The sequence below is a fragment of the Equus caballus genome, chromosome 22 (genome assembly GCF_041296265.1).
Source record: "Equus caballus isolate H_3958 breed thoroughbred chromosome 22, TB-T2T, whole genome shotgun sequence".
NCBI lineage: Eukaryota > Metazoa > Chordata > Mammalia > Perissodactyla > Equidae > Equus > Equus caballus.
This window is the reverse complement of record NC_091705.1, coordinates 41,824,448-41,837,136: the sequence shown is the minus strand read 5'-3', so window position 1 is coordinate 41,837,136 and position 12,689 is coordinate 41,824,448. Positions and strand designations below refer to the sequence as shown.

At 44.4% G+C, this 12,689-nt stretch overlaps 1 protein-coding gene across 7 annotated transcripts in view; it reads right to left on the bottom strand.

Moving 5' to 3' along the window:
- TSHZ2 (teashirt zinc finger homeobox 2) overlaps positions 1 to 12,689 on the bottom strand; it is a 439,082-nt gene that overhangs the window by 179,416 nt on the left and 246,977 nt on the right. For 4 of the 7 annotated variants that reach the window (XM_001488700.7, XM_070247188.1, XM_070247187.1 and 1 more), the window contains exon 2: positions 699 to 3,773. In XM_001488700.7, the coding sequence (XP_001488750.3) occupies positions 706 to 3,773 (3,068 nt within the window). In that variant the 3' untranslated portion in view covers positions 699 to 705. The remainder of the gene's footprint in view (positions 1 to 698; positions 3,774 to 12,689) is intronic. The other 3 variants (XM_005604791.4, XM_070247190.1, XM_070247186.1) reach the window with 1 other exon arrangement.

Sequence of the window (12,689 nt, the reverse complement as noted above, 5' to 3'; positions counted from 1 at the left end):
GAGAAGAAACTAAGCCTCTTCTCTTTTCATCTCATTGTTCTGCAGAGAAGAATATTTTTCTACCATCTGACTACAGGGTAGATGCTCTTTCGGAGGAACCCTAATGGAGATATAAAGGGAAGGGAGCGGAAGGTAGCAATTGCTGAAAGTAAGCTGCAAAAAGCATTAATTACAAGTAATAATGATAAAGACAACTTTAAGCTATTCATGAGCTGATTCAGAAATCTCTGTATAGCAGCTGCCCCCAGGAAATCTATAGTCTTTATTCTGTCGCTCACCTTTTTTTTAAAAAAAAAATCACTTTATAAGTCATTAGCATTGCTGTGGGAAGGTGAGATGGAGAAATGGGACAATGCGGGAAGTTAGTACTTATTAATTAAAATGAGGTGTAGCCTTGGCTGGACCTTGAACCTTGGGCCTTGGGTAACTGAAGGGATCACATATCATGAAGCAGTAATCTGTGACCTCCATCTCTCTAAACCCATCTTATTCTATTTCCCAACACTAAACTGGAGAAATTGAGAGAATGGTTAGGACTTATTTGTCATGTTCTAGTCTTTCGTAAAAATAAGTCCTATTCCAGCAGGCTACTGTCCTCTCGGTATTGGGAGACATTAGCTGCCTCTAAACAGACCCATCTCCCTTCGAGAAGCTCCTCACAAGGCCACTGTCACAATCACCTGGGAGCAAACCCATACCTGCAGGCTATTCTTCATCCACGTCTGTTACAAACTGTGAATGGTGTTCGGGTGACTTGCTGTGCGTTTTGCTTAGGTGGAGTTTTACTGCATGTTTGCTCACAAATGTCCGACAGCACAACTTACACTTGAATTTAGAGTCTGTGTCCTCTTCGCCAGCTATTGTTTCCGGAGACCTCTGAGCCGACGACACCCGGGAAATCTCTTGCTCCACCTTGCTTTGCTGTTCCACGGCCATGCGGGTCATGTCCTTCATTTGGAAACCTAGGTGAGACTCTAAGTGACTGATGTAGGTAGAAGGGGTTCTAAACTGGGAGGCACAGTCACTGCAATAAAAGATAGGGTGTCCTTTGTCCATGTTTTTTAGAAATTTTGTCCCGCCTGTTTTCCTAAGTTGGTACTTGACGTTGGCCAGCCAGTGGCTGATAGTGGTCATAGAGAGTCCCGTAAACTTTGAGATCTGCATTCGCTCTTGTGGGCCCAGATCGGACAGCAGGTATTTGCCCTCGGATGTCTGGAAGAGGCTCGAGGCAAACTGAGCTTGCAAGATCAGAAGATGCTGTGGGTTCCAGTTGGACTGCCGGCCTTTTCTCTTATGCAAAGTCGAGACTTCGCTGGAGACATCCTCAAAGCGCCTGACATCCATTTCCAGCTTCATGGGAGGGACCCTCGAGGAGGCGGCAGGCTTTGGGGTGGTGGCTTTGGGGAGGACTTTGACCATGTCAGCAATGTCAGACAGAGCATGCTTCTGAGGTGGGGACGTGCAGGATTGTGCTTGCGAGGACTCAGCTTTCTTGCTTTTGGACTTGGTCAGGTCGATGGGCTGATCATTGTTCTCAAACAGATAGCGCCTGGACACGCTGGCCGGCCTCGAGGAGACAGGACTCAAAACTGGCTTGTCCATGACGCTGAGATTCGACTTGTGAAACATAGACATTGTGCTTGAGCTTGGGCTGGAGCAGGAAGGAGAGCGCAAGGGTTCCGTGGCTTTGCCCAGGTGATTGTTCAAGACAGACTGCAGGGCGCTTAGCGGGTTGATGCACGGCAGGGCCGAAGCATGGTTGGCGAGGGCACATCCGTTGCTAAGAGAAGACACTGGCTCCAAGGGCTGGGGCTTCTCTTTCTCACCGCTCTCTTTCATTAGCTTGTCCTCCTCTTTCAGGAGACAGGGCTCAGCCGTTTTGGATTCTGCAGGGGGTTCGCTTTTGGAGAAAGAATCCCCCTCATTGTGGCTGAAAGAGGACGCCTCTTCATGGGGACTTTCTTTCCCACACTCCTTCACGACTTCATCTTTGTCTTCAGGCTCCTTCTTAACTTGAGTGTATGGGGCCAGGTTCGTGGGCACAGAAACCAGTGGCATGACTTTCCACTTTGGTGCAATTGGCCTTAACTTGTTGGAGAGATTGGGCCGAATCTGCAGTACCTGGGACCCCATAGGCAAAGATGGCTTGGTGCCCTCCGACAGCTGGTAGGCTGCATGGATGCTGGGGTATGCGCTCCAGCTGGGAGCCCCATTTTGGGCTTTGTTGATGGCTGTGGTAACAGTATTTTCCAAGGACTTCAAAATGTCCCCTCCACCCTTTGTACCATCTTCCAAATCCTCCTCCCTTAGATATTGATATTTTATTGTAGGGTCTAAAGGTTTTTGTAGAGGGTCTTCGTATTCCTCGCTTTTCAGGACCTTCTCTTCCTTGTTGATCTCGTCTGGCTTTTCTTTTTTACTCTCTTTTTTCAATTCAGTTGTAGAGGTTGTACAGTCAGAAGCTGAATTACTTGATGGCTTGGGAGTCAGAGAATCACTGTTTGGGGCATCTGACAATGACTGCATTTTCTCCACAGCTAGGGGGTCTAACACCAGCTGCTTCCCTTTCTTGGAGGCAGAGCTGGTGACCTTGAGAAAGTGACCTGTGACCATCATGTGGGTGGTGAGCTGCTGCAAGGTGTCGTGGGAGCTCCCACACTCCATACACTTTAAGATCTGGGACTTGCAGGCTTCAAACTGCCAGGTGTAACTGGCGCCGTTTTGGTAGCCATAGCGGTTGTTGGAGGACAAATGCAAGTTGGCATTCTTCTGAGAAGAAAACGAATCTGCAAATGACCCTGTGGTTGAATCGGGGGAACATGGCCGATTGACATCAAAGACGCGTTTCTTTGCCGGAGTGACCATTTTCGATGAAATGGTTGGTACTGGCTCCTTCAAAGGCACTTTTTGGTAATGTTTTGTTTTTATCATGTGGACGCTCAAATCTTGGAGGGAATCGAAGGAGTCGCCACAAAACATACATTTCAGAACCTTTTGAGCATCCTCCTTGTCCATATCCTGGAAAGCCCTTTTCCGGGGCTTTGAATAGCTCGTGGGTCTAAGCTTGTCCTTTTTGCGGTTGTCATCTTGATAGTGGCCCGTTTCGTTCATGTGCACAGTCAGCTCGACCAAGGTGTCATAGGCAGCACTGCATTGCCGACACCGGAATCTACTGGCCCCTGTGAACACAGTCCCACACATCTTACTGCTCTGCCGGTACAGCTGGACGGAGCTGAACAGGCTGGGCTTTGACACAGATCTGGAAGGCAAGTTCTGCTGCAGGCTTTTAGACAGAGCGTCTTGGTGCCAATCAAAATCAGTCTTGTTGCTGCCATTTCGGGTGTCACAATTCCTCCTCTCGCTGTTGGACAGCTTGAAGCCGAGACCAAGGCCTGACCAGTAGGAATCAGACAAGATGTTGGCATAGACAGCAGTCATTTTATCCATGCAATTGTGGGCTTCATTTGGAAGCTTGGGGTGCATGCTTGCTTTCTTGTCTGAGGCATCTCGACCACAGACGCTCTTGATGTCTGACACCTGATCACTGGCATCGCTCAGCAGAGACTCATTCTCAGCATCCTGATTGGACAAATGACTTCCTGGAGAGTTCTGGTAGCTGAAGCAGCCTTTCTGCTCTGGGCCCGTTTCTAGCTCCTCGTCTGTCCCTGGGTCATTGCTGCCCTGAAGCTGAGCCACAGAACCACTGTCTTCCTCCTCCTCCTCCTCTTCTTTTATTTCCTCCTCTTCCTTCAGCTGTTCCTCCTGGGCGTAGCCTGCAAGAGAAGAGGAGATGAAATCACAAAACGGGTTACATATTCCATCCCAATTTCCCCACTTAGACTAAGCGCTTCCTACACCGAACTGAATAGCAATTTAATCCACACTTTTATGAACTGCAAGCAATGGAGGCAGGAAAAAGCCAAATGATGTCTTTTGTGCTATCTAATGCCTTTTTTAAAAAAATTGGCAGGAGTCGTAATTCTTTATAAATGCCTAGAATCCCAAGTTAATAATTTTCATGTTTAAGGAATATCACTCTAATACTCCTCTAACGGGACAGTCGCTAAATTCACATGTATGATTTTCAGGAAAGCTGGACTGAAGTTCAAATCCTATCAAAGATACATCTCTACAGAGAAGGAGGTTGGCTTATGGGAAAACTAAGGCTTGACCCTCGGCATCTCCATGGTAAGGTTTACCCAACTACTTGGATATATTGGCATACGATTGTCTTAATAAATCATTATTGAGTTCTCAGAAGTAATTTGAATACACAGCCATTATATTTTTGATAGCCAGTGTCTTTTTCTTATAACATTTCTCTTTGCAGAGAGTGGCACAGCAGGAAGAGAAATGATGGAATATCAAATAAAATCTTCCATTGATAGCCGAAAAATTATGTAAGCTCAGCAAATAGAATGATTTTAAAATAATAGCAAATGGTGTTAGAATGGGAGATTTGGGGACTATCCTATTATTCTCAAACAGGTTTATGAAGACCTTTTCAGACAAGGCTGAAAATGCCCTCTCGATCTTGTGCCTGTAATTTCAAATGCAGTGTGATTTGTGGGTTCCCGTCATGAGATGCCAATTATATGTTTGATTTGTAGATGCAAAATGCTATTGGGGATGCACGCTTTCCCTTCTCTGAAAGGATTTAGGACCAGTAATTGCATAGGGAAAATGAAGGCATGAGAGAGCGGGTGCAAAGGGAATTAATGGGCAAATATCCATCAATGGAGATGAGGAATGTGACTATTTATGCCTATGCACTCATTTTCTTCACCTGGCCTTTTCAGAGCCTCATGGATAAAATGCAACCAAAGAAGTACCCAAAGCAAGGGAGATTCAGTCTTCGGTTTGCAAGGCCTGCATGATCTCAATACGTTATTTTCCTTATGAGCTCCTATCTCCTCTCTCAGTGCAGGTGCGCTTGGGAGAAACCCCAGGGCGGTGCTGTTATTTCCATTCACCAGGGATGAAGCTTGGAAAAGGGGTGATCATGCATTGGAGGTCTGTCCTGCGAGGCAGGGAGAGAGTTAGGAGAGAAGGGGGGTTGTTGGAAATAAGGCAGCTGCGGTCAGGAACTCCAAAGGCTCCTGCTGCTGCTGAGGGTGAAGGCTATTTATTGAGCCATTATTGAAGAATCCTAGGAACTCTGCTAACCGCTGCAGATATATTTTTTTAATTTCATTTAATATACACATGAAGTAGAAACTATTATTTTTATTTCACAAATGGGAAAACTCAGGCTTTAAGGTTAAGAAATTTGCCCAAGGCCGCACAACCGGCATCGCAGTCAGCTGAACCCAGTCTGTTTGATGAGAGAATCCATGGTCTCATCCACTAGGCTCCACTCTCTTTCTGTTACCAACCAAGTGAATAAGAAAACTTTACAGAGACCCAAACGTTAAAGGTTAAGCCGTGGAATTTCATTGAAATGTCACTAAATAGATAACTACCTTGCAGGTGGGAATTATGGGGATACTGGAGACTGGAGCCCATGATTTTAAGGGCACGAGAGCATAAAACAGATGAAATGTAAAAACTGAGTCCGGCCACCAGCTTCATGGTTGTTACTGGTTTCATTATTGTTACTGCTGTTGTGTTGTCTTCTTTCCCAGCAAGCTGACAAGGGGATTCTAAACTGGTGCTGCTGATCTCTAGTTCCATAAATTGATTTGAAGAAACAAAAGCTACTCAGTCTAGTCAACAACCATTAAGAGGTAGTCACTACTTGCAAGAAAACCCCAGTTTAAAATAACTGATTGGCTGAATCAGACCATCCCATCATCCTCATCGCATTTTCTTTTTCCTGGACTAATTTGTATGTCTGCAAATTAGTATTTGGTATGTATGTTAGTCATACCATTAAGTTCAAGGAGAAAGTCTGCTATAAAATTAATAAACAAATTGTTACAGAGCCAAACAAAATACTCCAAAGAATCAGGCAAATTTTATCAATTGAACAGAGCCACTTTTGAGAATTAAAAGGGCTTTGTTCCTTGTACACTAGGACCACACGCATTAGCCAGGACTATTCCAGGCTTACTAAGACATGTAGTCACCGATGGGCCATATGATTACAGAAACAAAGGAAAGTGTGTGTGCATGTACATACACACACTTGTGCACACACACACACACATACACACACACAGAGCAAGTGGGTGATTCTGGGGGAAGAAAGAGGGCTTTCTGTCATCTCAATTGGGCACAGGGTTGATCGATTTTATTCCTCTCAGTACTTTTCGTGCTTAGCACAGGGCCTGACCCTCAGTAGGAAGTTGGGAAGTAATTCATGTTATTTTGTGTGTGTGTTGATGAAATATACATGCATGCATGTATACACGGGCACATGTGCGTGTGCTCACAAACGCAACCTGCCCAGCCAATACAGTCACTTTCACACAAGGAGAAAAGGAGTGTTCTTTTTTTCTGCTGCCATTTGGAAGCTGAGCTTTCCGGACCAGCTCAACTTCACAATCTACTTTGTCCTTCTAAATGGATTCCCCAGAAGAAAAGTCGGAGACAGCAAAAGCCTCCCCCACAATACAGATAAAATTTTCTGCTTAATTAGGCATTGACATGTTTACTATAACCTTTACAGAAGAGGAACTCGTGCTGAGAGACCCTTTTTGTCTGTTTTCTTCTGCAGAACAGACTAAATCTCCTGCGCCCGATAAGGTAACGCATTGAAAAGCCTCATAAAAAAAAGTGCCAAAGCATCCGTCAACGTCAGTGTATTTCAACAATGGCTGAAGGTTCCAAGGAGTTTTTAAAAACACATTTTAATATCGTACATTTAAAACTGTTCACTTGACTTAAGTGATTTTGTTTGCCACAGGCAGCCGAGGCGAGAGAGAAAAGACAGCCAGAATATGGGCGATCTGGGTGTATAATGAGTCTCTGTGTCTCTCGCGATCAATGATTTGTTTAATCAGATTGCATCGTGTGTAAATCTTAGTAAAGTAGATGAGTGGCAAGTTTATTCTTATGAGTACTTATTTAACAAAAGAAAATGATCACAGTGATGCGAAGGCACAGTGAGAAAGCACTGTCCTCTGTAGATCCTCCTTGCTGATTTCTGGTTGAAGACCAAATTTTGTGGTGGCCAACGTCTCCCTTTCCAACCTAAATTTCTAATTTCATCCCTTCTCGCTGCCTGGCTCTGGCCCCAGGAAGCATCCCCATGCCCAGGGCAGCTAACTCAGGCGCAAACCCTGTCAGTTCTGTGTCTAAGTGACTGACTGGAGAGACCATTTCTCCTCCACTCCAGGACCACCCCTCTGATGAGGCCACCATTATGGTTCACTAGGGTGACAAGGCGGGCCTCCTCTTTCTATTTCCTCCCATCTGTTTTTCAGAGAACTGCTAGAATATTCTTAGTTGAAGGTATGAGGGGGTGACATTGCTCTGTTTTAACTCCTGCAGTGTCTTCTGCTGCACTTAGGATAAAATTCAAACCCTTGGTGGGGTCTCTGAGAGCCTGTGGGAGCCGGCTTCTTCCTCCCTGCTGTGTCCTCACTGCCCCATCCCTGGTTTCCATGCTTAAGGCTCAAACCAACCTGCTCCTTCTCAAAACTGCCAACCCTTTTCCTGACTGTGGCTCTTCATAATTGCGATTTTTCTGTCTGGAAAGAGTTTCCTCTGGACCCTCGCATCGTTGGTTCCTTTTTATCCTTCAGTTCTCAGCTCAAACGGCCCCTTCTCAGAAGGCCTGTCGTGACCAGTCTCTCTTCTGTGTAACTCTTGATCACATCCACCTACTGGCTGAAACCTCTGTGACACTCACATACTCTGCAATCATCTTGCGTGTTTATTGATTGTCTCCTCCCACTAAATGTAAAGATAAAACGTCTGTCCCCAAGCAGACAGAGACATTGCTTCTCCCAGCACTCAGATCACACCCCGGCACAGAACAATATCCACAACTACCTGAATAGATCATGAAGGATGAATAGATCATGCAATGAAAGGGTGTTTATTCCAGTTGCAAACTCTAGCTCCACTTCTCAGCAATGCTGTTAGCACCTGTGATGGGAAAAGCTCCCCTCCCCGCCCTATAGATCACGTGTGAATTACAACCATCCTGATCAACTTTTCTCCATGATAAAATCAGAATATTTCCATAAATCATCTTTTCAGAACAACGCAGCCACCAGCTTTCCTGTTGCCAGAAATCCTTGAGCTATGGATCTCAACTTTTAAGGATGAAGGCTGCAAATCAGTATCAAGACTGCAAAGCAACAGAAAATACACTCTTACTCTGAGCAGACTTTGATTCAAAAAAGATTCACACACGGGAACTTGGAAAGGATGGACTAATTTTGTCATGGATAAAGCCTGTTAGCTGTTCCGTGAAACATGTTACACAGATATTAGAGTGGTCTTCTCTAGAATTCTGATTTTAAAAAGGAGAAATGTCACTGTAGAAATATGTTGTATATGCTGCAAATTTTTTACTCCATTAGTACATGGGTAAAATTCAGAAATAAACTCTTAAATTTTAGAAATTTCCTCTTAAATCAAAGATTAGAAAAACCAAAAGGGAAACAATTTAAAAAATTGCCACTTCAATTGTTCCAAAAATGTCTAGTCAGAATGATTTAAATGAAATTGTGCAAATAATTCATGGGGGGCATGATGTTAGATATCAGATTTTTGCCCAGCATACGTTTTTGTAGTTGCCTTGAAAATCCACAATAGAGTGTTTATAGGAAAAACACTGACAGTTTTTAAAGTGGCAGTAGAGGTGGAACAGCTATAATCCGAGAAGAATATAAAACTCAAGAAGGCTGATTTTCAAAAACCAAACCAGAATTCAACCAAGACTTCATTTAAAAACATATCTGGCGGTGACAGGATCATTTTTGCCCATCCACCCCACTAAGTGACAGTTTAAAATCACATGAAGAGGGCCGGCCTGTTGGCACAGTGGTTAAGTGCACATGTTCCACTTCGGCGGCCCGGGGTTTGCCAGTTCGGATCCCGGGTGCGGACATGGCACCACGTGGCAAGCCATGCTGTGGCAGCGTCCCACGTATAAAACAGAGGAAGATGGGCACGGATGTTAGCTCAGGGCCATTCTTCCTCGGCAAAAAGAGGAGGATTGGCAGACGTTAGCTCAGGGCTAATCTTTCTTGAAAAAAAAAAAATATGTCACATGAAGATTCCACAGTGTACGGTGCAGACATAAATAAGGGGATTGCAAAAATCTCTCACCGTATACCCAGTAGGTACACTAAATGATGACACGGAGGAAGGCCTCCCTGTCAAGAGTCCCTTGTGTTTTGGTGAGTGCGGTCGAGATGTCTGTTAATATGTATATTGTTATTGGCACTAATTGGCACTCTGGTTGGCAGGCTGAGTAAAGTGATAGAGGATTTAGTTTAAGGAGGCTGAGCTACGTCTCAGTGGTGGCTGGTCCCACAGTGAAGGCCCCTTGGAGGGCTGTGTTGAGGGGATCTGTCTACTTCAGGAGGTGGTAGACTAGAGGGCTGTGGGGATCCCTGACACCATTCCTGAGCACAGACTTCACTTTACAGAAAATCCAGGTACCACAAGCCAGAGCTCAGCCTCCCTTCAGTCTGGAGAAATCATCTAAGGTCATGCGCATGTCTAAACAGGACAATTTTCAAGAGGAAAAGCAAAATTCAGGGCATACGGATTTTTATTCCTGCCACACCACATAGAACTCATTAACGTAAGTGTGACTTGTATGCACAGATCAAGTGAGAAGGGCTTGTTCTCTCCTCTCTCTAAATGTTGGAACCAAACAGATAGAATTCTTTGTTTAAAGGAATGTTGAAGATGGAGTGAGTGCAATGACAGAAAGCTTATCCTGAGCCCATAAGTGCTCTGCAGAGATGGATGGAGAACTTTCTTAAGGTCATTAAAAACAACAACATCTCTTTTATTATTTCCTGCAGACCATTCAGACAATTGGAATGTTTTACATGTATGATGGATGCAGATCAGGTGGGGTCTGTATGGAAAAAAGAAAAGCCCATTGACTTAATATGGTCTTGTTTGTAGGCACTTCTTGGGCCTTTGTCACAACTCATTGGACTATAAAACTGTTTTCTAATCATGCTTTGTGACTTTCTCCACATCTTGGTCATGAGCAAAAAAGGATTAAGCTAGTCTAAGTCAGGAGAAGTGGACACTCTGTCATCTCTTTGTGGTTCATCTGTTTGTTCATTTAATCAAGAAATATTTATTCTGCAGCTATCACATGCAAGATACTTTAGTTGAGTTTCTTTGGGAGCTCCATCACAGGGGTTCTCCACAGGCCAAGGAGGGTAGGGAGACGACTTATGGAGAGAAGTTGGACACACCAGAGTCGGGGAGGAAAAGGTCATGGAAAGGTCATGGATGACTGGAGGAAGGCAGGTACTTTAAATGGGCAAAGTAGGCCAGATGGGAGAAAAATAGTCCTCAGTTGCAAAGGTAGATAGCGCTGGCACTCGGCTAGATAGAGAGACACAGAGGAGCTGTGCGTGACTGGAAAGTTTATGCCACATTGAAAGAATCCAGCTGCTACTCAAGGAGCAGGCATGGGGTCTTAGAGTTGTCAGGTATGTTGTTTGGTCAAACCGTGTAGATGAAACCAAATGTGTCTGGGACCCATCCATTTGCAAGCTCTGAACCAAGGGAGTCAGGGAGGCAAAGAGTTTGAAGATCTGGCATACTCTTCTGGTGTTTTCTCACGCCAGCTCTTTGACCTTGATTCCTCATCCGTCAATCCCAGATAGGAGTGGCCATCCCCTTCCTGACTACCTCACAGGGTCCTGTCAGGATAAAGGAGGAAATGGAAGGCAAGGTGTATTGTAAACCTTTGCTACTCAAAGGATGGTCCTTGGACCAGCGTCAGCATGACCTGGGAACTTGTTAGAAATGCAGACTCTCAGCCCCACCCAGTCCTATTTCAAAAGATCTCTGGGGGATTCCTATGCTCAACGAAGTTTGAGAAGCTCTGCTGTAAGTCGCAAAACTGTTCATTAGTAGCAGGCTATTCAGCAATCTACTTCTCTCTGCTTCCGTTCCTATGTGTATGTGGGTACCAGCTTTGTGAAAAGACAATACAACTCTGAGAGTTCCAGCCCCTTTCCTCTCCAGGGACAAAAAGATGAAATACCTGTGACTTAGACAATTGCTCCCAGTTTACACTGGGAAACACTGAGCAATAGAGAAATAAAGGTCGCTGATTCAAGGGCTGATCAGTTAATGAAGAGATCCGACGGCCTACTGGCCATGGGCTCAGACAGACTTCAGTTCAGACCTGCCACTTACTGCTTAGACTTGATCTTGAGAAAATTACTGAAACATTCAGAGGCTCAGCTTTCTCATCTATAAAGTGAGGATAAAAATAGTATCTACTTCATAGGATAGTTAAGAGTATCAACTATGATAGAGTGTGTAAGACACCAAGGCGGCAGGACTACCTCCCAGCTTCCCAGGCCTGTTCTGGCACTTAATGAACACTGCCCATCCTGATCTCCAGCCTGAACCCACAGATGGCTGAAATCTGTTGATTTTGGCCATCTCTCTGGTCCCTAAATCCTGTTCCAAGCCAATAGCTTTTAGATGATATTCGCATTAGATACAAAGCAGCTTTGTATGTGTCATGCATAAGAAAAGAGCTTCCTCCAGTTTGGGGTTTGTTACCTAATATTAAATCATTCATACAAGAAGCCAGCGGTATGTGTGCTGGGAACTTCTGCAGAAGTGATGTGCAAACATCGGACAGCAAGTTATTAGGTCATTACCCGTAACGACAATGTCTGCAATCTTCAAGAAATAAAGCAACCCACTATCTGAGGGAAAAGGTCTTTGCTGGAGGCCTGGGGCTTGCTTTGAGAGAGATGACGAATGCTCAAAGCAGAAGGTCTCCTGGAAAAATGCTTCATATTCAGCTCCCTAGAATTTCTGTCCTGCATGTCTTATTATTGGGAGGTGTCCTGGTGACAATTTTAAAAAGCAGAGTAAGAGAATATTCATGGGGAAGGGTGAGAGGGGGCCACTTCATAAGCTTTCTGGTAGTTCCAGTTCAGAAATCATTATCCCAATATTATCCTCACTCCAAGAGAGCCATAAATCAGGAAGAGGGGATAAAACAAAGCAAAATGAAGCAGGGACAAAGAAACTACACAATCAGACTGATACTTTCCTACCAAATTAAGAGTTTTAGGCTTTGACTTTTCAAGCGGTAGCCGCTATTTTCAGAAAAATGCGCATCCTGATTTTATATACATTTTCCCCACATAGGGATATATAAACACACTCACACACGTATCGTTCTTTCCAAGACTGGAAAGTTTGGAGAATTTTTTTTGCCAAGAAAAGGGACAGTAAATCATTGTCCAGAACGACCTTCAGAAAGTCTATGAAGCCGATGCACCATCTGTATTTTTTCAGATATATATTCCCATTTTCCTTGAAATAACATCATTAGCACAGCCATCCCACAGAGCGAGAAGGTGATCTTCTTTCCTTCTTGCCTGGCTTGAAGTCAAACATCTTTTCTTTTTTTTGGCAAAGGCTGCTTCTTTCTCTGAAATATTTCATGCAGATAATGGATAATGACCACTTCTCATTGCCTTTTCTCGAAAACGTCTAACTGCATTAGCCAAGAATGGACAAATTTTAACCTGCTTCTTTTGCTAAGTTCATGGCTGTGACCACTT